This window comes from Aulostomus chinensis, chromosome 8, assembly GCF_037954235.1.
Source record: "Aulostomus chinensis isolate RoL2024-O1b breed Wild chromosome 8, RoL_Achi_v1.0, whole genome shotgun sequence".
Lineage (NCBI taxonomy): Eukaryota > Metazoa > Chordata > Actinopteri > Syngnathiformes > Aulostomidae > Aulostomus > Aulostomus chinensis.
Window position 1 is genome coordinate 3,043,420 of NC_141327.1, and position 23,048 is coordinate 3,066,467.

A 23,048-nucleotide genomic window follows, 5' to 3' on the forward strand; every position below is an offset into this window, starting at 1 on the left:
ATGTTCACACTCCCTCCCTTCGTTTAGTCTCCCTCTGTGAGTCGTTTGCTGTCGTTCCTGTCTATTAAGGCGTCGGGTCTATTGTTCTTACAAGCATTGGGAGGGAATGAAGGGACAGCAATCTCTGCGCATCGCTTGAATATTACATGAAGTGCTCTCTAACTGTCCCTGCCTAATAGGAAGGAAACGGTGCTGCAGTGTGGCCTCTGCAGGGTTGGATCCACACAGCTGTGCCATTCTCAGCATGGTCCAATAAACCCTAATGAATGGAGCAGCATGTGTGGCCTGCCAGCGCTAATCTGGAGTGTTGCATTGTATGCTAGCAATAATTACTTGTCTGCAGATGTGGTTTTATAAATGGGTGTCAAAGTTGAGCGTCAATCCAGTAAACATACTGGTAATGTCATGTGTGATTCATGTGTATGAATTTATCTTTATCATCACATTTACAGTCCTGTTGTCTCACAGCAGCAACAAGATGCCAATTTAAGCAGCTGATGATGACGGGGTGACGGCGGGGTTGGCTGAATAGCAAAGACCCGTAATCCATTTTTCTGCTAAATGCTAATTTGCCGTCTGGTTTGTACGCGCAGTCCCACTGAGGAAGGTGCATTGTGGGTGGCAGGTAATGGGAAACTGCATCTTGAAGCAGCCTGTTTGATGAAATAATGAAAACCTCTGCTGTCAGAATGTCAACGGTGATACGGTGATTATGGAGGACAGTTGGGGATGGGATTTAAGGTGTTTTTGTGCCCGTGTGTTTGTTTATCAGCTGCAATTTGCACTGACATTTCAGTCAGTAATGGCAGCATTGTTTGGATGATTTCCATAAAGTGGATCTATTTAGTCAAGTCAGTATTCTCAGGAGCCCATTCTCTGCCCCACATGCGGACCATTCCGCTGAATCAGTCAATTTACATGTTGTACCATTTCAAAATTAACCTTAATGCTTTGTCTTTTTTCCAGCGTTAGCTGAGAATACACGTTTAAATATTTAGAATGCGTAATGGTGCACCTCACGCCATTGCCTTCGTTTTTTTAAGGGTCTACCAAGGGAGAAATTTCCTGCAGATAACAGGAACAAAACAACAAATGGGAGTTTTATCAGGAGCAGGAGCAGAACTTCAGAAGATATATGAAGTGTAGCCATATCAGTGCAACTCACACCAGAACACTAACCTGTAATTGTTTAGTTTAGTTTATTATAGTGCATTGTAGTTTATTATAGTTTCTGCTGTTTATTGCTCTTGTACTTTTTCTGCTGCTTCTTCTCTGTTTCTGCTGCTGGAACAGTGCCATTTTCCCCACTGAGGGACAAATAAAGGTTTATCTTATCTTATCTTATCTTATCTTATCTTATCTTATCTTATCTTATCTTATCTTTAACCAAAACTTTCTTTTTCAAAAAACATAAAGAAAGCAAGAGAGCGAAATGATGCTACATCCTGTTGATCATGTGACTCTGCCCACTGTTTAGCAGGTGAATGGAAACAGAAGCGACTGCAAACTCGGGGACACAATGGAAATGTGTATCTTGATGAACTTTGTAATGAACTTTCAATGACAAATGTATTGAGAATGTTAAAATGAAGATTTGTGAGGGCTAATTATAATCCCCGGTGAGGGAAGCTGCTCACGTCTGACTTTGTCAGTGTCCCAGTAGTTTATTTTGTTGGTTTTCACTTTTTGCATCTTCACATTGGAATAAGGAGAAAGTTCAAGACATTTGCTCGATAATATTATGTATCATACAGTTTGTTTTGTGTTGAATTGAAGTGTGAATTTTGCCACGGGGGTAGACGTCCCTGCTGGGACCAGGCTTCTCTTCTACTGGCCACATCAACCAGCACTGACTGTGGGATCCTGAGGCGTTCCCAGACCAGCGCGGGGATGTAATCCCTCCGCCTGGTCCTCCGTCTGCCTTGCAGCCTCCTCCCAGCTGGATGTGCTGGAGCACCTCCCTGGGGCGGCGCCCAGGTGGCATCCTGACTCGATGCCTGAACCCCCTCAACTGACTGCAAAGGGCTCTAATCCCAGTATCTCACGGATGACTGGGCTTCCCACCCTCAGAGAGACGCACCCCCTCCTGAGGAAGCCCATTTTGGCTTCCCGTGCTTGGGAGCATTCAGTCCAGAAACCATTGACCTCTAAATGTCAAGTTCAAGAGGTGTGTGCTCCAGTTGTGTTGCTCTGATTGTGTCCTCTTGAGGTTGGCAGCTTCAAATGTGAACGCTTGTCTCCTCTTTCAGATTTTGGTACGTTTTCTTTTCTAAATCTTTCTCTTCAAGGAAACCGACAGCTTCAGACTAATGTGGTGGCGTAGAGTTACAATATGATCTTTGAAATGTGGTAGGGTCCAAAAGCCCCCTGAAATGTAAATATTCAAGTGCAAATACCTTGACATCGTACTTACTTTCCACCGATGACTGTAGGCTGCAGTTGTTCGGTAGCATGTCACCTCCAACGTGATTCTTAGACTAGAACTAGAAACTAAAACCAGTTCTGGTGCAGATTCTGCATTCAGAGGCAGATACAGACATTTACCCAGGTTCTTAACTCAAAGTGGGATAACTGAGGTGAAGTTTGACCTCATTTCTCCTATAATTCTTATCTGTCAAGGTCACTTACGTAGACGTTGAGTCTCACACCGATGGAAGTGCAGCTACACATTCACTTATATTAGATTTTGAAGAAGGGAGCGGTATTAAGAGGGGAAAAAAATCGAAGCTGCAAATGGGCCAGAAACAGATTTACTGGTGTGAAGGACAGAAAGCAGAACTGGGTGAAGGACAAATCTTTTTAAAAGGATTCAAGTCACTCAAAGTTCACTGGATACAGAACAACATCAGGAGTCCAGTAAAGTAATTAAAGAGTAAATAAGCGACCCACAAATCACCCGAAACTGAATTGAGATTCGGTTGATAATGAGAATAAATGTAAATGCCTCCAGAACATCGTGGTGTGTTCCAGGGATCGGGCCCAGCAGCAGGACTGTAATTTCAGCTGGGTCTTTAATTACAGCCCATACTGTTTGCCTTCATTTGACAGGTTGCCTCCGATAATCTCAGGAAAACACAGCAGCAGCAATCAGGCTGGGAGGCGGCCAGCCAGCCAGGCTGATCACCGCTCATTTTAAAAGTAGATTTTCAATGTCAAGATCGTGTTTTACGTGCCGGCATCGCTCTACCCTGCCATCGTATCCTGTCACCCGTCATATTGTTGCTGCGGGTTGTGTCGCCCAACATGTGCATTGGTTCTAAATACTGATATCTTAATTATTTTCAAAGAAGTAACATCTTGTCTGCGACCTCGCTGATTATCAACTGCATGAAACCGATCGCAGGAAGTGAGAGACTGACTGCGCTTTCAGTTGGTAAACAAAAACAGCCCGTTCTCATTTCTTCTCAGGTAATTTCAAACATTTTTGGAGTGACAGTCAAGCACCTTTTCACGATTCTCTCAGCAGTCTGATCACAGTCAGAGGAATAAAGAACCTTCTAGGCCTCAGAACGCACATCTAGGAAAACAGCTGCAGTTTTTATTTAAACAGAATTTGCTGCATTTTATAAGTTTGGGCATTTCTAGAGGGAAGCATTGTCAATTATGCAAAACCAAGACTGAAGGTGGCGGAGACGCTTGCTGGCATGTGGCACAGGCAGAAGGAGGTTCTGGGTCTCAGCTATTTGTTCCTCCATACCTGCTGCAGCAGAGCTGAGTTATGTAGCCACTCGCTAATATCAGGTATTAGTTTTGGACTCTCAGTTTGTCTTCTCATGGGCTCTTCGCGTTGCTCCCTGTGTGCCTTGATGTCTGGTTTGTTTTCTGTTTATTTAGAACAAAACCTTTATCGGCTCTTGTTTTATTCTGAAATACACTTCCCCTGTGTTGCCATCTAATTTCCTTCCTGCCTGTTTCCTGCCTTTTCTGAGTGATTTGGCTGCGTTGGTGGTTAATTGGTCAGCCTTGCTCCTGGCGTTTCCTCTCTTCTCAGCTCCCCCTGTTCTCCTGTTCTCCCACCTGTCACTTGTTCTGTATATTAGATTTGTTCTCTCTCTCTGTCTCTCTCTCTCTCCCTCACTGTCTCTTCTTTTTTTCAGTTGTTTTGTTTCCCGGTAAACTTCATTGGTTAGATTCTCAGTTCAGCTCATAGTTGCCCTGGTTTCTTCTACTACAGTAAATCCGTCACTGGTTCCTGCCTTGGTACATCTTTGCATTTAGGTTCGCTTCACCCGACGCATTTGTGATTGGTTCAGATTGAACGATAGCGGACTAATAAATGTTGCCTTTTACCTCTTGGAAATGATTGATTTCACCTTGAATGGTAATTTATTGCTGTTTGGCCCAGTCACAGCACAGCACAGCGTCTGTCAGATATGGAAGTTGAGAGGTTCTTCTGTGCAGTCTTTCCTGGAATCAGTTCTGGTGGAGCTCTGATGTGAGTCCCTGTTTGCCTGGACCCTGCCAGTCTACAAAATGATTGGTCTCCCGTGATACCGGGCGGCTGACACATGGGTTTTGGCTTCTGTCCCGGTGATATCTTGTTCTTCATCCAGCTGGCCGCTGGCCACCATCCCAATATCCTCCTTCCCTGCCCTCTTCATTCACCTCTCTCCATATTCAGCTGGTGCTAATTTACAAATGAATGAGCGGCTGAATAAAAATATGAGAAAATGGCTTTTGAACGTTTTCCAGCAAGACTCTCTCAGTAATGAAACAGGTCAGTAAAACAATTGAGTGGCTAATTCAAAGAAAGTCGCCTTGCTTCAAGGATACCTAATGTGAATTTAGCACGACCACCTTGGTGATTTGTCTTTGTAAAATGGAGTTTTAACAAACAGCGTATCATTTAGAAGGTGATAAAGTTGGACTCGCTGGCTCGGAGAGGCAACAGATTTTATTGCTTTGGATTGGAAGTTGGTTTTAATTCACTGGGTGGTGTTGGTCTGAAGCCCATTTTTATTAAATATTCAATGACTTAGCTAATTGATTGTACTTACTCAGGTGGCTAATTGTTCATGGTAAAGCAGCGCTGTAGACTGCAGACGACCTTGCAACCTACAAACAGGGTCAAAACAGGTGAGAAAAGACCAAAAGCAGAAGTCGAAGTGAAATGTGCTCATCTTCTTGTTAAACTCTGAACATGACAACCAGCAGCATCACAAGGACACCGACTCAAACACAGACTTTTTAAAGCTCCCTTGGATTTCATGTGGAACTGAAATATGGAGGATGGAAAGATGGCTACAGTGTCTTTATTTACTGTTTTACAGGTTAACGGTAGGAACCTGCTGTCTGTAGATTACGATCGCACGCTGAGAACAGAGAAGATTTACGACGATCACAGGAAGTTCTTGCTGAAAATCATCTACGACACTCAAGGCCATCCGACGCTCTGGGTCCCCAGCAGCAAGCTGCTGTCAGTGAATCTGACATACTCCAGGTGAGCCCACCTGTATTTATGACTTCCAGCTGTACCCAGGACTGTAAATAGCGCGGACACCAGTCTCATCCTCCCCTTCCAGAGGACTGATGAAAGTTTACTTGCAGTGTCTCCTTTAGGGAGCTAAGAAACAAATAAGATGAGGACGGTGTTGTAATTATTTGCACGGCTCTGGGAGGCCTGCATACACTGGAATGGTGCTGTGACGTCCTGCTACCCGTTTGAAGCATTTTCTGACACTTACAGCAGTCAAACTGTTGGATTCGTGCCAGTAAATTTGTTCGCTCTTGATTTGTGTACAAAAGAAACGATGGCCGCTGGTGCTTAAGAGACATGTTGGCTTTGCCAATCGGGGGGGGGGGGGGGGGGTGCGTGTAGGGGTGTAATATGAAAGTACATAGCTGGAACATAAAGACAATCTACAATTCGTTTCTTTAGAAGGTCAGTAGCTCCGTTTAAACTTACTGTTCATGATTCAAATGAGCTGGAGTGGAAAAACCTCTCACACTGCTCATCTTTTTAGGCTGCCCAGCTTTATTAGTCGCTTCCAGCATTACACACCATATCCACAGAATCATGGTGCATTGTGGGTAGTGTAGGATGAAACACACCTTAGCTCAAAGAGGGGATACCCCTGTTGATGCTGTGCTCAACGGTGGAGTCGACAGCTTCATCAATAGACCCATAACAATGTCAAGAAGGGCTGTAGGACTTGCAGTTGGTACAGAGGGCTGTGGTGCAGGTCCTGGAGACAAACACTGATGACGCAATCTTTACTTTTGTGTGTGTGTGTGTGTGCGCGTGTGCGTGTGCGTGTGCGTGCGTGTCTAGTACGGGGCAGGTGACAGGCCTGCAGCGGGGTCCAACCACAGAGAAGTGGGAGTATGACAGTCAAGGGAGAATCATTTCCAGAGTGTTTGCTGACGGAAAGACATGGAGCTACACGTACCTGGATAAGGTAAGAATATCAGGACAGGCGACATCAACACTGTTCAGAGATGAAGTATGTGGGAACACACATGTTCGCACAATACGATCCTTTGTGTGATTACAACCAAGTCAAGGAGAAGCAAATGCTGCACAGGCATGCACACACATGCAAGCGCACACACTCTCGCTCAAGGAAGTACAAAGATAGAGACGCTGCTCAATTCTGCAGAGACAAGATAAAAAAAGATAAATGGCATGCGTATACACACGGAGGAGAACACTGAGGAGAACACTGACTCACACGGTTTGTTCTCCGTTTCCTCCGCACACAAAGCAAGGTTACTGCTGTAAATTCTGGTCAAACAAAGTAAGCAGCACTAATTGAAGCCTGTCCCCTTGTGTGGAAACAGTTCTGTCACAAAGTTAGTGTGGGAGGAAACAACCGGAGACAAAGTCGCCACTTTCTACATACAGGCAGCTTCCTTCCCTGAGGAGCAGCGACGGCTTGTACAAGTTAAAGGAGCCCCTCCTCCGGGAGCCCTCAGCAGTCGCTCTGTACGCCTCACCAAACCGCCATCATGCAGCGAGGAGATGAGCCCAAATTTCAGCATGAAAACAAAGAGCCCTTCTAACCTGCCGTCAGACACTTTGATTGACTTGATGACTTCTTGTTGCCACAGTGTTGGAGCTTCACTGTGCAGATTGATGGATGTGAAGAGCTGGACCCCAGAGGGCTGCTTTCACACTCAGTGGCAGTCGGGTTTTAAGAGCAGGACCTACGAGCGGGGTCTGGATCCTGGTCCAGAACTCTTCACACCCAACCTCCAAAGAGTGAGAATAGACTTCATGGAGAAGTGCGTGTCAGTTAAACACGTGAAAATAGGAAAATATTCGTAGAACATAGGAAATATTTCTACCTCCAAGTAATCTGGAATTTCTAATGAAGGAGAAAGAGGAGGTGGCATTTTAAGACACAAAGTATTTGCTATGCTGATTTTATTTATCTTGTTTCCACTTCATAAATTGATATTTTTTATTGTTATTTGTGACGGTAAGACAGAAAATCTAGCGAGAACAACACACTTACTGCACCATCAAGTTAGATCGACTCTTCCCATATACTGCTGGCCCAGAATTAATACATATATGTGAAACAACAGCAAACGAGGTTAATAGAACACTCACACGCACACACGCAATAAATTAGAATATTTCAACCACATTGATAATGATCATAAAGAATTTGATCTTCTGGTGAGGATCATTAACAGGACGTCACTTTTTAGAATTGTCACATTTGCTTTACTGTGCTGTTTTAAATGTTTTAGCGTTTTGTTTTGTCTTACGTTTGACTTATCTAACTTCATCAACTCCTAACTCTGACTGTGATTGATGATGTGCTACAATGTGGAGGACTGTTTCCATTCCCTCTCAGCATTTACAGTCATGAAAGTGCACGAGTGCATGGCAGCACAACCTGCCACTTCCACATCTGCAAGTGTCAAAGTAATTCTAAGAAATACTTTGAGAGACACTCCGGTGTGTGAAAATAGATGGCTTTAAGATGGATACACGTCTCATGGGGGGGGGGGGGGGGTGAAATGAGTAAACTGGAGGACAGAAGAGTGGGAATAAAAAATGCACTGGAGAAGACAGCTCATTGAAGGAGACGTGAGACAGGCGATGGGAGAGATATGCAAGGAGGACAAGAGAGGGGATTCCCTGTCGTACAAGAGTTGGGGCAGAAAAATAGTAGAGGGACGCAGAGGAGGAGGAGACAGGTGGGATAAATCAGACACCTTTAGTGTTTGTTAGCTCAGGAAGACGAAGTGACGCACAGACGGAGCTTGACACAAAGCTGCGACGGCGCTCGTCTGAGCTCAGCGAGAGACAAGAATGACAGAGAGAGGAGGAGAGGGATGTTTAAGCGACTCTACTAAGACAGAGGCACTAGTGTGGAAACAAGACCCAGGAGACTGAGGGAGCTTATAGTTAAATCATTTTCATCCGAGAGAGGGAGAGACAGGCTGAGAAATAATAGCAATTGTGGCTGAAGAGTCACGAGAACGATGAGGGACGAGGGCGGATCGACCCACACAGAGGGCGACAGAGCGATGAATAAAACTAAACTGAATAATGAAAAGAATTACAGATAAAGCACAGACTTGTTGAACTGATGAGTATGTTAAGGTGTTCAATTTGTCTCCAAGATGAAAAGAGCTGGAGGACGTGTGCGAATCACATCCGTCAGCTGGGGTCATGTGCCAGTCGTAGCTCTTCTTAAAATCGCAGATAGAGCTGAGAACAAGAAATGGCACAGATTCCTGAATGACGGCGTCGGGACTCCGGAAATGTGGAGATGGAAGGTTTACGATTAAAGCGGCGCCACTAACAAGTTTGTTTAATGTAGGAATACATTTGTTTTTGTAGCGTTCGGACCTGGTGTGTTCACACAGGTTCAACACATCCTGCAGCCTGCAGTGTATTTGTGTCACGTGACAACCTGAGGAGACAATGGGGAGTTTTCACAGGATCCGGTTCACGCGCACACTTCATTGTGAGGCATGGATGTTGACAGCTCTCTGAATTAAACGGAAATCTGGTTCTGGCAGAAAGATGGAGCGAGGGAGGGGTTTATTGATTGGCATTTACATGAGCCAATAGTGTTTAATCTGCATCCTTTGCTCATGGAGAGAACGTGAATAAATCATTGAGTCATGGGAACTCCAGGCCTTCCAAATAGTTTAAAGTCTGACTCATTCAGTCTTTCACAGCTAGTTTTTCTAAGCAGTTCAATCATCTGCTTCATTCACATTTGAAGTCTACGGGGACAGTCGGGATGAGTCATCGAATGTTTTTCAGGGAGAGGAAAGACGGATATTTGAGTGTAAAAATACTCTGATACTGATTAGTTTGAGATAAATTCGACATCCATAAAGAAACTAGGAGTATAAACAAGGGCAAAGATTGAAACTGGGAAAATGTATTTTCCTATGAGAGCCTGTTGTGTTGCTAACCAGCAAGAACGAGACTGCAAGAAGGAAACATTTCGTCCACGCATGAAAAAAACAGTAGCTGCTGCAGTGTGGCGCTCCTCTACTTTAGACTGGCATAATGGGAGTCCCTGGACCCAGAAGTAAGTCCAAGTCCAGAGCCTTTTTTACTACCTTTTTGTAACCATCAAGAAAATGTTTCGGATTTTTCGTATTCAAATTGTTTGGGGAGGAATTAAATACTGACCTCAAAATGGAGCTATTAAAAAATAATAATCCAGGACCCCCCGGTTCAGGCAGCCAGACAGAGCTCATGCCCTCTCATGAAGAAGGTAGATTATCTCCGGTTTGACGGCAAGTATCCAAAGAAAATATCTAAATATCATTGTTTTTAGTGACTGCAGTGGAATTAAGATGCTGGTCAAGAACGAAGCAGAAGAACCTGACAGACGGGGGAGGTGGAGATGAGAGAAAGATGCAGGCAGAGGGGACAAAACAAGGAGCAGGTGGAAGAGACCAACCCCCCCCCCCCCAAAAAACAAAAGCACGAGTCATATTCTATCACTCCACTTGTCACTCTGCACATTCTCACCTTCTCTTCTACTCATTCATCATTCACCCCCTTCCTCCATCTGCCTCCTACTCTCCTTAACGCAAGTCTCTGGGAAACTGAGCGTCAAACAGCAGAATCCATCACGGCGCTTCACAACTGCACGTGGAGGGAGGCGACAGCTCCATGAGTACAGTTGAGTGGGAGCTCTACTCCTGGATACGGCCATGTGGTTCCCTGCCACCCCTCAGTCGTGTCATCAGTTACTGTTCAATATGTGTCGCTCCGAGGGCGATATGATTAACAGGAGAATGAATACAGGCCCTCAGCGGCTCGAGGCCTGAAAGTCTTTACGCCTGCAGAAAGAATATTTTGTGTCCTCACAGCTATAAAAACTGCAATTAGAAGTAGAAGTAAGAATATTTTAGATGCAGGATAATTTACACAGTAAACTAACGCAATCCAATCAATTTGTATTGAGGACTATGTAGTGAAATGGATCGATATCCATGTGGTGAAGTGGGAGTGTCCTCAGCATCCTCAGAGAGCAGCAGAGCACCCACACACACTCAAGGTCCTGTTTTAGTCACGTGGGACCTCAAGCCTCATCGCTAGATTCAAGCCGGTGCAGGTGATATTCTCTCGCCAGGCGTCCTCACCCTTTAACCAGCTAGTGAACCTGCTCCACCTGCACCAGGTGCTCCACCTGCTCCAGCATGTTACTGAGGCTGGTCTGGTGCCTCCATGGTGCCTCTATGTACAGGAGCAGCAGGAGACAATTGCTACATAGATCCATCGACCCCAGACCTGTTCCCCCTCCTCCCAGGCCTTCCTCACCTCCTCCCAGACCTGTTCCCCCTCCTCCCAGGCCTTCCTCACCTCCTCCCAGACCTGTTCCCCCTCCTCCCAGGCCTTCCTCACCTCCTCCCAGACCTGCTTCACCTCCGGTGACTTCGTTGGATTCCTGCTGCTTCCATATATAAACATAAGATGTCCATGCATCTTCAACTGGCAGATTCGCGTGATGAAACGAAACTTCAGAAAATAACAAACGTGCCTTGCCAACCATCGGTCCCTTCCTGTGTCACTGTCTAGATAAAATAGATATATAATATAACAAGTCCATACAAAGATACAGAAACTGGACTGCTTGCTCTTACAATGCAAATGTTTTGCCCCTGCAGAGCAGATTTATCTGGGAGACTGGATACAACTGGTCTCCATACGGACGTTTAGGGCCTCAGTGCTCCAGTATTTGCAAACATCTGCAGCCATCATCAGATTTCGGTAGTTAGTGTGCTAACAAAAACAAGCTAACAGGCTGTGAGTGAGCTTCTGCTTTCTCTGCAGCTACTGACGAAGTGGTCCAAGCACACGTGGGCTTCCAAAAACAGGCTCCTTAAGCCTCTCACCACGAGCGAATCACTGGACATTTCTGTGCAGGTATATTCTTCAGTCTGAAAAATTAAAGACACCAGACATCAAAATGTAGAAACGGGGCGTCCAGCTCTCCTGCACACACAGCTCTTTGTAGGTGACTGACGTGCACAGCAAAGAAAGACTAGGAGTAAGTATCACTTGCAAATGTCACAAGTAGATTACTGACCCCCTAAAATACCTGAGTAGAAGGTACCAGACATTATTAACAGTTACAGAAGGATAAAATTGTGTCCCATCAGATACATTTTATTCAGTGGGAGTTTTTGTTGTAAAAGGGCAAAGAAGGCACGCTGTGGTCCCCTCGTGAGCCCATTTGGCAGGTTAATGGAAGCACATATCAAACGCTTCTCTGACCTGTTGAGTTTGGCGTCAAGATCATCTTCCCTCCTGCCTGAGTCGAGGAGCACACACCCTGGAGAGCTCGGTGTTTGTGTTGCTCACATTAAAAGAGTTTATCCTCCAGACTGAGAAGAGTTGCTGCTGCTGCTGCTGCTGCTCTTAATGGAGTCCGTCTGCATTCTCCTCACATTTTAATTTATCACCCTCCACCAATCACAGTGCAGGAGGCTCACGGAGAATTTCTTAAAAAGATGGCTTTGGGTTTGGGTTTTTTTGTGTGTGTGTGTGTGTGTGTTTCAAACTACTGGAGGAAATTGATGTCAGATTATTCTACAAAGGCATCCAACGGCATTAATCTGTTACGCACCCATGTCTGCCGGCCCAGTTCTGGGCCAGCAATGGAAATCACCCGTGGGACAAATGGAGATAATCATCGTCTCAACAATCGAACAACAAATTGTCCAAGGGTGCTGCTGTGGAGGGATCGGGGGGGGGGGGGGGGGGTCTGTGCTGCAATGTCATGTTTTATTTTGAAAGTGGTGCTGCTTATCATTGGAGCCATTGTGCCGGTATTTACCTGAAGCTTAGCGACTGATATCCAGGCGTGCTGTTTTTGTTAAGTGTCAGTCCTTGTTTGCTTTGTGTGGCTCAACGATAACGTTCCCGCCTGCAGTCCATTTCCACTCCCTGCACGGAAGCACCTCTCCGGGGACCCGACTCTGGCTGGCCGCGTGACAAATGGGTGCTGCTCTATCACTTTCTAGTCACCATTTTTCAATAATAATTTCTGTGGTAAGAAAAATAAAACCAAACACCATCTTGTTGATGCTGCGAAACATAATCTTAGAATTTTATATCTTTAGTACATTTGTACATGATTAGTTAGTACAACTTAAAAGTACTTATTTTAACTTCAAATGAGCTTCATATTTGGGTTGGGGGGGGGCACTCAAGCTTAATCACACTCAGTTTTTTTGAAAAGGCTTCGTTTTGATCTCAACCTCACTTGCAACATTTCATCTCGCACAGCTGAGATGCAACTGCCAAGAGAAAATCTGTGTCCACACATTTGAAAAACCTCCCAGAGTCCTCCGAACCAGCGCCGGGGTGGCTCCTGCTCCAGCACTCTCGGTTCTGCTGGGAGGTCACAATGGAACAACAACAAAGAAAAATGCAATAAAAACCAGCCATCCAGGATTCATACGACAAGAATCCTGCAGTTATAACTGACAATATTTTGTCTTCATGGAAACGTCTAAGGAAGGACTGTTGATGTAACAGGGACATCAGATTCTGGACTCAGATGCTCACTGACAGGGGCAGCATCCTCCGAAGGCCGTCAATCAACTATCCCACAATGCATTTCATACAGACTGGGAGCACTAACAGCTTCCATTTTGATTTATTTTTTGCTGTATGAACATTACTAGGAAACATCATGGAAAAAAGGAGACACTTGAAATCCAAATTAGCTGTAATTTGAACCAAATATATAAGCTGGGAGGTTTCTGTGTCAGAGGAGCTCCTTAAAAGGCTCCAGGCCCCTATTGCTTCTTTAAAATGGAATAAAAGTTTGCACACGTGCCTGTATTACATCAGCAGGAGCCAATGACTTCCATGATGGGAACAAAACGGACAGAATAAGACAGTAAGAACATCTAGGAAATCAAGACAGCATAAACACAGACAAGCAGCATTTCAACAGCTTTGGCCTCAGCAAACTGTTCCGCACCAGCAGGAACGACAGCGGTCTTTATGGAGCTTACATGTTCTAGCAAATCCTGTTCGCTCCTCACGGAAGCAGGAAGGTAACTTCAATTCAGCACGGGACTCTTATCAGACGTGAAGTTTGGGAAAGATCCTTCGCCAAAGATCCAGTCACAGCAGTTTCCCACTTAAAGGTGAAATAGCAAAACTGGCCTCCTCGCCACAGTACTACAGTTTAAAAAAAAAAACCTCACAGTCTTCACAGTAACCCAGCATCAGGTTCTTATGGTGATTCTGATTCAATTTAAGATGATCCGGTAGACCCGGTTCCTGTTGCTGCCTGGTGTGTTATGACTGATCCGCCTCCGAACTGACTGGGTTCTTCCTTGACCTGCACCCCTCTACCATTTTTGTTGGAAATCAGACACGCAGCATTTCCTGCTGACAGTCAAACAGATGCCCAAACCATGACCTCCTTGGTGGAGGCAACAGTGACGAAAACGTCCATTTAAAGTGTCTCATCTGCGTGTGGTTGACACCTCTGGGAGCTCATGCTTTATTCGTCCTGTCCTCTGCTCTCCCTCCAACAGTCCATGGTCTTGCTACTGCACAGCCAACACCAGTACATCTTTGATTATGACTCAGGGGACCGTTTGTCAGCCGTCACCATGCCGAGTGTAGCTCGCCACACCATGCAGACCATCAGATCCATAGGCTACTACAGGAACATCTACACGCCGCCAGAGAGCAACGCCTCGGTTACTGTGGACTACACTGAAGACGGGCAGGTGAGTGAGAGTCCAGCTGACCACCTCAGTTCATTCTGATTTGCAGAGGAAGTTTAAAGTTTCATTAGTTTCCACAAAATGGGTTTCTCACAGGAAACTTTGTAATAGTTTGGTGCAAGTATTACACTTTTAGCTTGTTTTAGAGGTGTAAGACACCCTCAGGACTGAACAGGGTGAATTCTTGGCTGCCACTATGAAAAGCTTTGTTGATCGGCTCAAGTATCTTCTGATCAATCATTTTGTTTCTATGATACTGAAGTGCTTTCCTGTGTCCCCCCCCCCCAGCTCCTCAGAGTGGCCCACCTAGGCACTGGTCGCCGTATTCTCTACAAATATCGTAGACAGGTTGGTCATTTTATGCTTTCAACATACCTGGAATTCTTTATAAAAGCAAATTTTTATTTGTCTGTATGTAAAATGTGTTTATGGTTATTTATATTACATATCCTCATTATCACATGTTGTTTTACTGGTGTGTTCTGAACAGGAAGAGAGGCCACACAGGTCTGTGCTGATTCTTTTGGCTGGTTGGAAGATGCATTAAAGAAAGAGATTGCATTGATAGATTGATTGACAGTTTGCCGTCAGTCACTTGTTACCGCCACAGTAGGCCCGCCTCTCGATTAATCTGATTGGATAATGGGGATTGCTTTACAGTTCAGACTTGACATTCGTTAAACTTTGTTACCACGGGAATTCCCCCAAGAGCTGAGCGTATCAGGAGGACACTGTGTCTCATTTCCGGTTCGTGGAGCCGCAGAGGAGGAGCTTCGTCTGCAGAGCGTTTGTGATTGACGCTGAATCCACTGCATTTGATTTCAAGGATAATGTTGAAGAGAGTCCACAAACCAGCTGTGCTCACTGTGACTATACTACATACCGTCACCCTCTTAAAATGATTGCCTAAGTTATTTTTTGACAATTTCTTTTTTAATTTTTGCTTAAATCAACTCCTTTGATGTTTTGCCTCTTTTTTTTCTGTTGTCTGAAAAACTTGGGGAAAAAATGACTTGGGTGATTAGGTTTAAGGAGGTGATGATATTCAGCAGCAAAATCAGAAAGTTTGTGACTGATGGACCGTGGATGAGGCGTACGCCTCACTGGCTGTTTATACTGAAGACGACATCCAATGGGAATTAGGAGCACTGACCAACAACAAGAAAGTGTAGAGCTTCCTGACACCACAGCCAGTCAAAGGGCAGGCAACAACAGGCCGTAGGACCCTTTTTAGTTCCAGGACAAGTCACTCCTGGGACTGAACATCAACCTTTGATTGAAAGGTTTGCCGGCTTGAGGCATTCAGAGCACTTCTGCAGAAATGCCAGGTGCCCAGGGCTCGTAAGCAGCGTGCACAAAGCTTTACTTCCTCTAGAAAATAACAGGAAAAAGAAAGACACCTCTCACTGAAAAAACAGGCTCCGTCTGATCGGCCCCTAAGTGGGTATAGAGAAAGTCTTTGCTTCAAGGCTCGGCTTTGTTTTGCTCTTGAAATGATTTGAAAGCCGTGTGAGATCAATTCAGTTCCGTACCTGGGAAAGCTTGAATAACCGTGTCAGGTGGTCCCTAGTGTGGTGGAAGTGTGATCTGCATAAGCAGCAGCTGCAGCAGGGGGTGAACGGGGACTTTGACAGCTTGAATCGACCACTCAGGAGGTGTTGCTAGCTGATGGTGTGGTGGCTGATCCAGGGTGAACACTATCTAATGTTGTAAACACAAACTGCACCTTTTAATTTCTCTCCCTCAGAACAAGCTGGCAGAGATCCTGTATGACTCAACTCGTGTCAGTTTCACATATGATGAGACCGCTGGCGTGCTAAAGACCGTCAACCTGCAGAGCGAAGGCTTCATCTGCTCCATCCGCTACCGCCAGATTGGCCCACTGGTCGACCGGCAGATATTCCGCTTCAGCGAGGACGGGATGGTGAACGCGCGCTTCGACTACACCTATGACAACAGCTTCAGAGTTACCAGCATGCAGGCCGTAATCAACGAGACGCCACTGCCAATCGATCTCTATCAGTTCGATGACATTTCGGGGAAGGTGGAGCAGTTCGGGAAGTTTGGAGTCATCTATTACGACATCAATCAGGTAAGAAATTCAATTAGACATTAAATAAAAATGGGTAATGTCCAAAATGTCTAAAGGAAAGTGTCCAAACTCTTTCCTCTGGAGGGCCAAACTTAATTTAAACAGTTGCCAAACACGTTTGGTTGTTAAAAAGCCTTTTAACTGCGTACCAACCTGGCCTTTATTTGATTTTATTTCTTACATCACTTGCGCACTCTACTGTCTGATTAAATTCTGAAAAATTGGTTCATCAAATATTAGAAATTAGAAATTTTGTATTTCTGAATGTTAACCTCACAGAAAATAAAACAGCATAAGCAGTGAGTGATAGTATAGGTTTTGTATTTTGTGATTCAGCCTGGGTTTATTCACATATTCATTACATCTGGCCTCATGGCAGGCCAGATTTGCCCCCCGGGCTCCTCGCTTTGACAGCCCTGGTCTAAGGCATCACCTGTTTGTGATCAGTTGCCCCGAGCGAGTTGAATTGAAGCGGATGAGTTAAGAGATGGTGTAAAGGGGCACCTGCTCTCATACCCTCATCAAGCTGCAACATTGTTTCACTGTCTTATCTGTCGGAGTTTGCTTCCTCGCTAAATGTTTAGCCAAAATACACCCAGCCGCTGTCCACGTTCGTGCCTGTGCAGGTGTACAGTGTGGACCAAAGCCCACCTCCTCCCGCAAGGCTGGTGCAGATCACCTTCTGTGAGGTGGCATTCCTATCTTGATCCAGCACAAAGCATTTTTACCATTTAGCAACAAAAAAAACGGGGTCTACTGGTGCAGCACCGTTCCTGCTTTTGAGAGGGTGCATTGTTCACCAGTCATTTGTCTCTGTGGCAAAGTCTGATTGGTGCAGGAGCTCAGCCAGCTGATGACCTCAATGTGTCCTCCCCTGTCTCAGATCATCTCCACAGCAGTTATGACCTACACCAAGCACTTCGACCAGCACGGCCGCATCAAGGAGATCCAGTACGAGATCTTCCGGTCCCTGATGTACTGGATCACCATTCAGTATGACAACATGGGCCGGGTCACCAAACGCGAGATCAAGATCGGTCCATTCGCCAACACAACCAAATATGGTTATGAATACGATGTTGATGGACAACTGCAGACAGTCTCCCTCAATGAGAAGATGATGTGGAGGCAAGATCCTATGAGTGAATTGTTTTTTTCAAAATTGCTTAAAATGAAAAATACTAACAGCCTCGTGAACCTGGCTTACAGATATAATTATGACCTAAATGGGAACCTGCATCTGCTGAACCCTGGAAACAGCGGCCGGTTGACGCCGCTACGCTACGACCTGCGAGACAGAATCACTCGTCTGGGAGATGTTCAGTACAGACTGGATGAAGACGGCTTCCTCAGACAGAGAGGAGCCGAGATCTTTGAATACAACTCCAAGGGTAGAACTAAACTCTTACGTGTGTATGATCAATCGACCGTGAATATGCATAATAGCTTTAACATACGTGTGTTATCATTTCTCCCGTGTCCTGCAGGTCTTCTAGTCCGTGTCTACAGTAAAGCAGCCAGTTGGACCATCCAGTACCGCTACGATGGTTTGGGCAGGCGTGTGGCATCCAGAAACAGTCTGGGCCAACACCTGCAGTTCTTCTATGCTGACCTGAACTATCCCACCAGGATCACCCATGTCTACAACCACTCCAGCTCCGAAATCACATCCTTTTACTACGACCTGCAGGTAAGAACTGGCGGGGCTGGTGGGCGTGAAGCCTGGGCTGCCAACCCTCCACCCTGAGTAGTCTAACACATCCAAATGATCCGATCATGTTTGTTATATGAGGCTTACTTCCTGTCACCACTAGGTGGCTCTATGACAAAGAGTCAGTACTCAGGCTCAGACTTTTACCAAACACGAACTTTGTGAAATCCGGACCACAAAAAGAGCAAAAAATTGTAAACCACTTCCTGTTGGGTTGAAGTCACGGCCCCAATGGACTTTTTTGTTCCAGGTGCCCACCAGATTTTATCCGTTAGGGTGAAACATTCAGCCGGTGAGAGTTTTCACCAGATCTTTGCAAAGTTTAAAGTTCTAAAATGATGATTCATTTCAGAAAAAAATGAGGAGGAAGAGGAGGATAAAATTTCCCTCCATTTCAATGTTTTTTCCTTCGTATTACCTGTATCGTCTTCATATGCATCATCTTGGTGAGTCTCTGACACCGTCGGTGTGGAGCAGAGTTTCCTCCAGAGGCCATCCTCGTGACTGTACAGCATCTCATTTAGCCAGGAGGAGACAGCTTCCTGTGTAGCAGCTCTACTTTATCACATTCAAACGCTGTTAGAGGCGACTGCAGCTTTAAATGCGTTGGGGGAAGCTGTGATTCAGTGGCAGCCATAGGTAACCCTGTTTTATTGTGATGAGAATGGTTAGCGTAATTAGCTTAGTGGCAGCAGGAGCGAGACCTGGGACAATTAAGAATAATGGTGACATCATTATTTACAGCCCTCCTGCTATCACCTGTGAAGAGTAGTTATGGAATACGAGAGCAGTGATAACAAAAACCATCACTGCTGAAATATCTGTAATTACACTGTTTATTGTTGCACAGGGCCACGTGTTCGCCATGGAAATCAGCAGTGGCGAGGAGTTTTATATCGCCTGTGATAACACGGGGACTCCACTTGCTGTCTTCAGCAACAATGGACTGTTACTGAAACAGGTTAGTGTGTGTGTGTGTGTGTGTGTGTGTGTGTGTGTGTGTGTGTGTGTGTGTGTGTGTGTGTGTGTCTTTGTGGAGCAATAGATTAAGGTTGTGTTTTTCTATGTGTGTTTAAATTCTAGAATTCTAAATGGCTATCTGTGTGTGTGTGTGTGTGTGTGCGCATGCGTGCGTGCATGTGTGTGTGTGTGTGTGTGCGCATGCGTGCGTGCATGTGTGTGTGTGTGTGTGTGTGTGTGTGTGTGTGTGTGTGTAGGTACAGTACACGGCATACGGCGAGATTTATTTTGATTCCAACCCAGACTTTGTGCTGGTAATTGGTTTCCATGGCGGCCTCTACGATCCTCTGACACGACTGCTGCATTTCGGAGACCGAGACTATGACATCCCCGCAGGGAGGTAGGCAGTCCCTCACAGATTCCCTCACTTCCAGTCTGAGCATCAGATGAGATGCAGTAAAACAGGCTGCTTTGTCTATGTCTCATGTAATCCCCGTGTTTGTCACCAAGGTGGACCACCCCTGACATCAGCACGTGGACGAGGGTCGGCAAAGACCCCCAGCCCTTCAACCTCTACATGTTCCGTGGCAACAACCCCATCAGCAAAATTCATCAGGTCAAAGAATACGTCACAGGTAAGACTGAAACACAGAGTGTACTCAGATTTATCTTAGCAGGTACTCTGAGTCAGTGGACTTCAGAAACCAGGTTACTCACTTAACATCAGCTGTGGTAACCCAGTTACACCAGTGGGCTGGTGTCCCTCCCACCGTCACACTGGTTTAGAGAGCATGACAGCATTAGCAGTGACAGGATCCAGTTCAGATGCTGTCGGCATGTTGCTTAACTGAATCAAACCAGAGAAAGGTGACTGGATCAGTACACGAGCTGGTACGTGTGACCCGTGTCACCAGCATAAACGCAGGTGTCACTCAAAGCATTAATGATCGTCCTGACTTTTTAAGTTTGTTTTAAGGACAAAAAAGGTTTTCTGTTATAATGTTAACAGTTTTGACGCGAGTCTTCCGCCCTCCTCAGAACTGTCACCAGAATGTCGGTGGTGACGTGCTCTATCAGCTGACGTTACGGAGGCGTGACCTCCCTGTCACACCTCCTACTGTCAGGTCACACCCCCAGGATGGCGCTCCAGGTGTGTGACAGCATGTATGACCCCTCATCCTGGTTCATCGTCCTGTTCTCACCTTTTCTTATTTCCACTGCCTTCCTAAGACTCGCGCCGAAACTGTTGAAAAATGTAACAGGAAAAACTGGTTTTGTCCTTAAAACAAACTTTAAAACGAAGCTCTCCTTTGGACACATGAACTTTCACAACCTCATGATGGTCCTGTTTTATGGTGCGCTACAAGAGCGAGCACCAACAGAACCTGGGCCCGGGACCCCTTTAAATGGAGCACGACCATAACGGATGCTGTTAATGACACATTGATGTGTTTACTAGCGATGTGCAGCTTCAGTCTTTCCAACAGAAGCTGTCTGAGTCAGTCTAGTCGTTATTGTGTACGCATCTTGATGCATCGATGCATCCTCACACCATTAGTATTGACCCTGTTGTGACTTGGTAAAGGGGCCTTTGGAGGGCAAAATCTTTTGTGAAGGTAATGGAGTGGACATGAAAAGCACGAGGTGGTTGTGATGAAGACTCAAGCAGGAGTTTTTAGATGTCCCACAAGGTTCAGTTCTAGGTCCTCCTTCTTTCACTATGATAAACATTCTTTCTGTACATAAATACAGAAGATGTTGGGTCATAGCCTCAGTTTAAAAAAAAAACAAACTTCAGGCTACTTAAATATTTTTAAAATTGTTTAATATCCTAAAATACTACTTGAAGGACATAATGTGATGTGTAATTAAATTCATTGGCGGCGTGGCTCAGAGGTAGAGTGGCTGTCTGGCAACTGAAGGGTCGCTGGTTCAATCCTCACTTCCCCCGGTGACCATGTCCAAGTGTCTTTGAGCAAGATACTGAACCCCTGATTGCTCCTGATGGATGGGTGAACTTCAAAGAAAAGTTCTTCTGTGAAAATAGTAGTCGTGTTCCCATTCAGCCCGTTTACAGCCAAGTGCAGGACGCTAACAGACGCTGAAGAACAGATCCAGACACTGGATTCTCATCTCCAGATCAGTTGGGTTTTTTTTGCATGGTCCACTCAGGATGGAGCACAAAGTCTTACAAAGCCTTAAACAGCCGAACCCCCCGGCTATCTCAGTGACATCATCTCCACCCTCAAACGGTGACGCTCCCTCCGCTCTAGCTGGTCGTGAGCGCCACACACCCTCCTGCACAAACGGGACTTAGAACCATCTCTGAATAGCAGCCCTTGCATTCTGTAGCAACCCATCCTTGCTAGATTTATCTCAGTGGGTGAGGAGCTCGATGCAAACTTAATTTATGAAGATTATTTCATAACCACTTGGACCCAAACAATGTCGTCTCCAGGCAATGCTACATTGTTAGTGGGCAGATATTAATTTTTTTCCCTTCTACTTCACAAAAAGCAATCAGTTGAAAAAAGTGTTTTCTATGTAATGATCCAGCATTTTAGATTAGATTTGCATTTTTCTGACTGGGTTCTTTCCTAACAAGTGCAATATCCCCTTTGTTGTGAATCAGCTGCAATAACATGACACTTGTCTGCTTCTTTAGACGGATCTTACTCCTGCATTATCAAACCACAGCGGTTGTTGTCTTGACTGAGTGATAAATATGTTCAAATTAAATTCAAAGAAATGTCAGGTTACAAAGGAGGTGTGTTAAAAAAATTATATATATATTTTTTAGCATTTTTTTTTAACCTGATATTTAAATGAAAAAATGGCAAAACAAATAATAATAATGACCAAAGAGGAAACAACAGTGCTTTGTCTGGAGTCATTATCAGAGGGCAGAAATCCCTCGCAGTCCCTCACTGTCTGTGCTCTCGTTCTCATCAGATGTCAACATCTGGCTGGTCACGTTTGGCTTCCACCTCCACAACGCCATCCCGGGATTCCCCATCCCCAAGTTTGACCTGACGCAGCCGTCGCTGGAGATGAAGAAGAGCCAGCAGTGGGACGACCTGCCTGTGAGTCAGCCACTCAGCCCGCCAGCGATGTCACAGTCAACTCACGTGTGACATCATCATGACATCATACAAATTACTAACTTAGATGAATTCAATTTAATAACTTCATTCCCATCCGCAGTGCAGCTAAACAGTTTTCCCTGTTCAGGGAATGTGGCCAAAGAGATGTTTAATTTGGAACATTGGGAATTCCCTGCAGCATCATGAATGCAGGATGCCATCAAATATTCCTTATATGTTGAAACTAACAGATGCATGACGAAATCTGTCCTAAATGTGTGCGTGAATGGGAAGACAAACTGATGCTAGATTACTGGAGGTTTGTTTCTGGAGCATCACAAGCTCTCCAGTAGTCCCGTCACCGATGACGATTCCGATCATTATTACGATCCGAACGCCCATGACGCTCCTTTCATGGATCGTTTTCAGCTCCCTGAGGTTTAGAATCTTCATATGTGCACTCCACCACCACTGGACAGTCGTGAAGTTTGAAGTTCAACAGTGTAACAACAGAAGATGAGACAGAGGAATATTTTCTACTCAGAAAAAAAATAGGGTTGTGTTTTATGTGTTGCACATTTCCAATATTTCATTAAAAACAAAAAAAGCCTTTCCAGCAGCAGCTGTGAGTGGAGAACGTCCACTCAAATGCTGTGGCTCTGGTGCTGCGTGTGTCCCAGCTCAGTGCATGTCGGGACACACTGATATACTCGTTTGAGTTTCTCCATCACCACACGTTCCGTGATGAAGGCAGAATGAGATAAATACAACTTGTGCTCGTGTGCAAGACCACAACTGATTCTGAACAAAGTAGCAAGATGGAGCTGATATTTGTGTGAAATTCCCTCCAGTCTCAATTAACCACAGTGCCGAGGGCTACGCTGCCATGGCGAAATGTTTTATCCTCCACTCCCCACTTCTAGATGTGGGATGCAAACCCTCCACACAAACATGCAAATGGTGGGGGGTGAATAGCGACCAGTTTGGGAGTGGACCTAACTTTACTGGTTTCTAGCAG

The 23,048-nt window shown here is 45.3% G+C and overlaps 1 protein-coding gene across 5 annotated transcripts in view; it reads left to right on the forward strand.

Moving 5' to 3' along the window:
* Nucleotides 1-23,048, forward strand: part of tenm3 (teneurin transmembrane protein 3) — a 469,376-nt gene that overhangs the window by 441,119 nt on the left and 5,209 nt on the right. For all 5 annotated transcript variants that reach the window (XM_086210453.1, XM_086210454.1, XM_086210455.1 and 2 more), the window contains 12 exons: nucleotides 5,271-5,440; nucleotides 6,272-6,398; nucleotides 13,990-14,187; nucleotides 14,473-14,532; nucleotides 15,932-16,276; nucleotides 17,160-17,404; nucleotides 17,486-17,667; nucleotides 17,764-17,966; nucleotides 18,838-18,948; nucleotides 19,205-19,347; nucleotides 19,458-19,582; nucleotides 21,900-22,030. In XM_086210453.1, coding sequence (XP_086066579.1) covers nucleotides 5,271-5,440; nucleotides 6,272-6,398; nucleotides 13,990-14,187; nucleotides 14,473-14,532; nucleotides 15,932-16,276; nucleotides 17,160-17,404; nucleotides 17,486-17,667; nucleotides 17,764-17,966; nucleotides 18,838-18,948; nucleotides 19,205-19,347; nucleotides 19,458-19,582; nucleotides 21,900-22,030 — 2,040 coding nt within the window. The remainder of the gene's footprint in view (nucleotides 1-5,270; nucleotides 5,441-6,271; nucleotides 6,399-13,989; nucleotides 14,188-14,472; nucleotides 14,533-15,931; nucleotides 16,277-17,159; nucleotides 17,405-17,485; nucleotides 17,668-17,763; nucleotides 17,967-18,837; nucleotides 18,949-19,204; nucleotides 19,348-19,457; nucleotides 19,583-21,899; nucleotides 22,031-23,048) is intronic.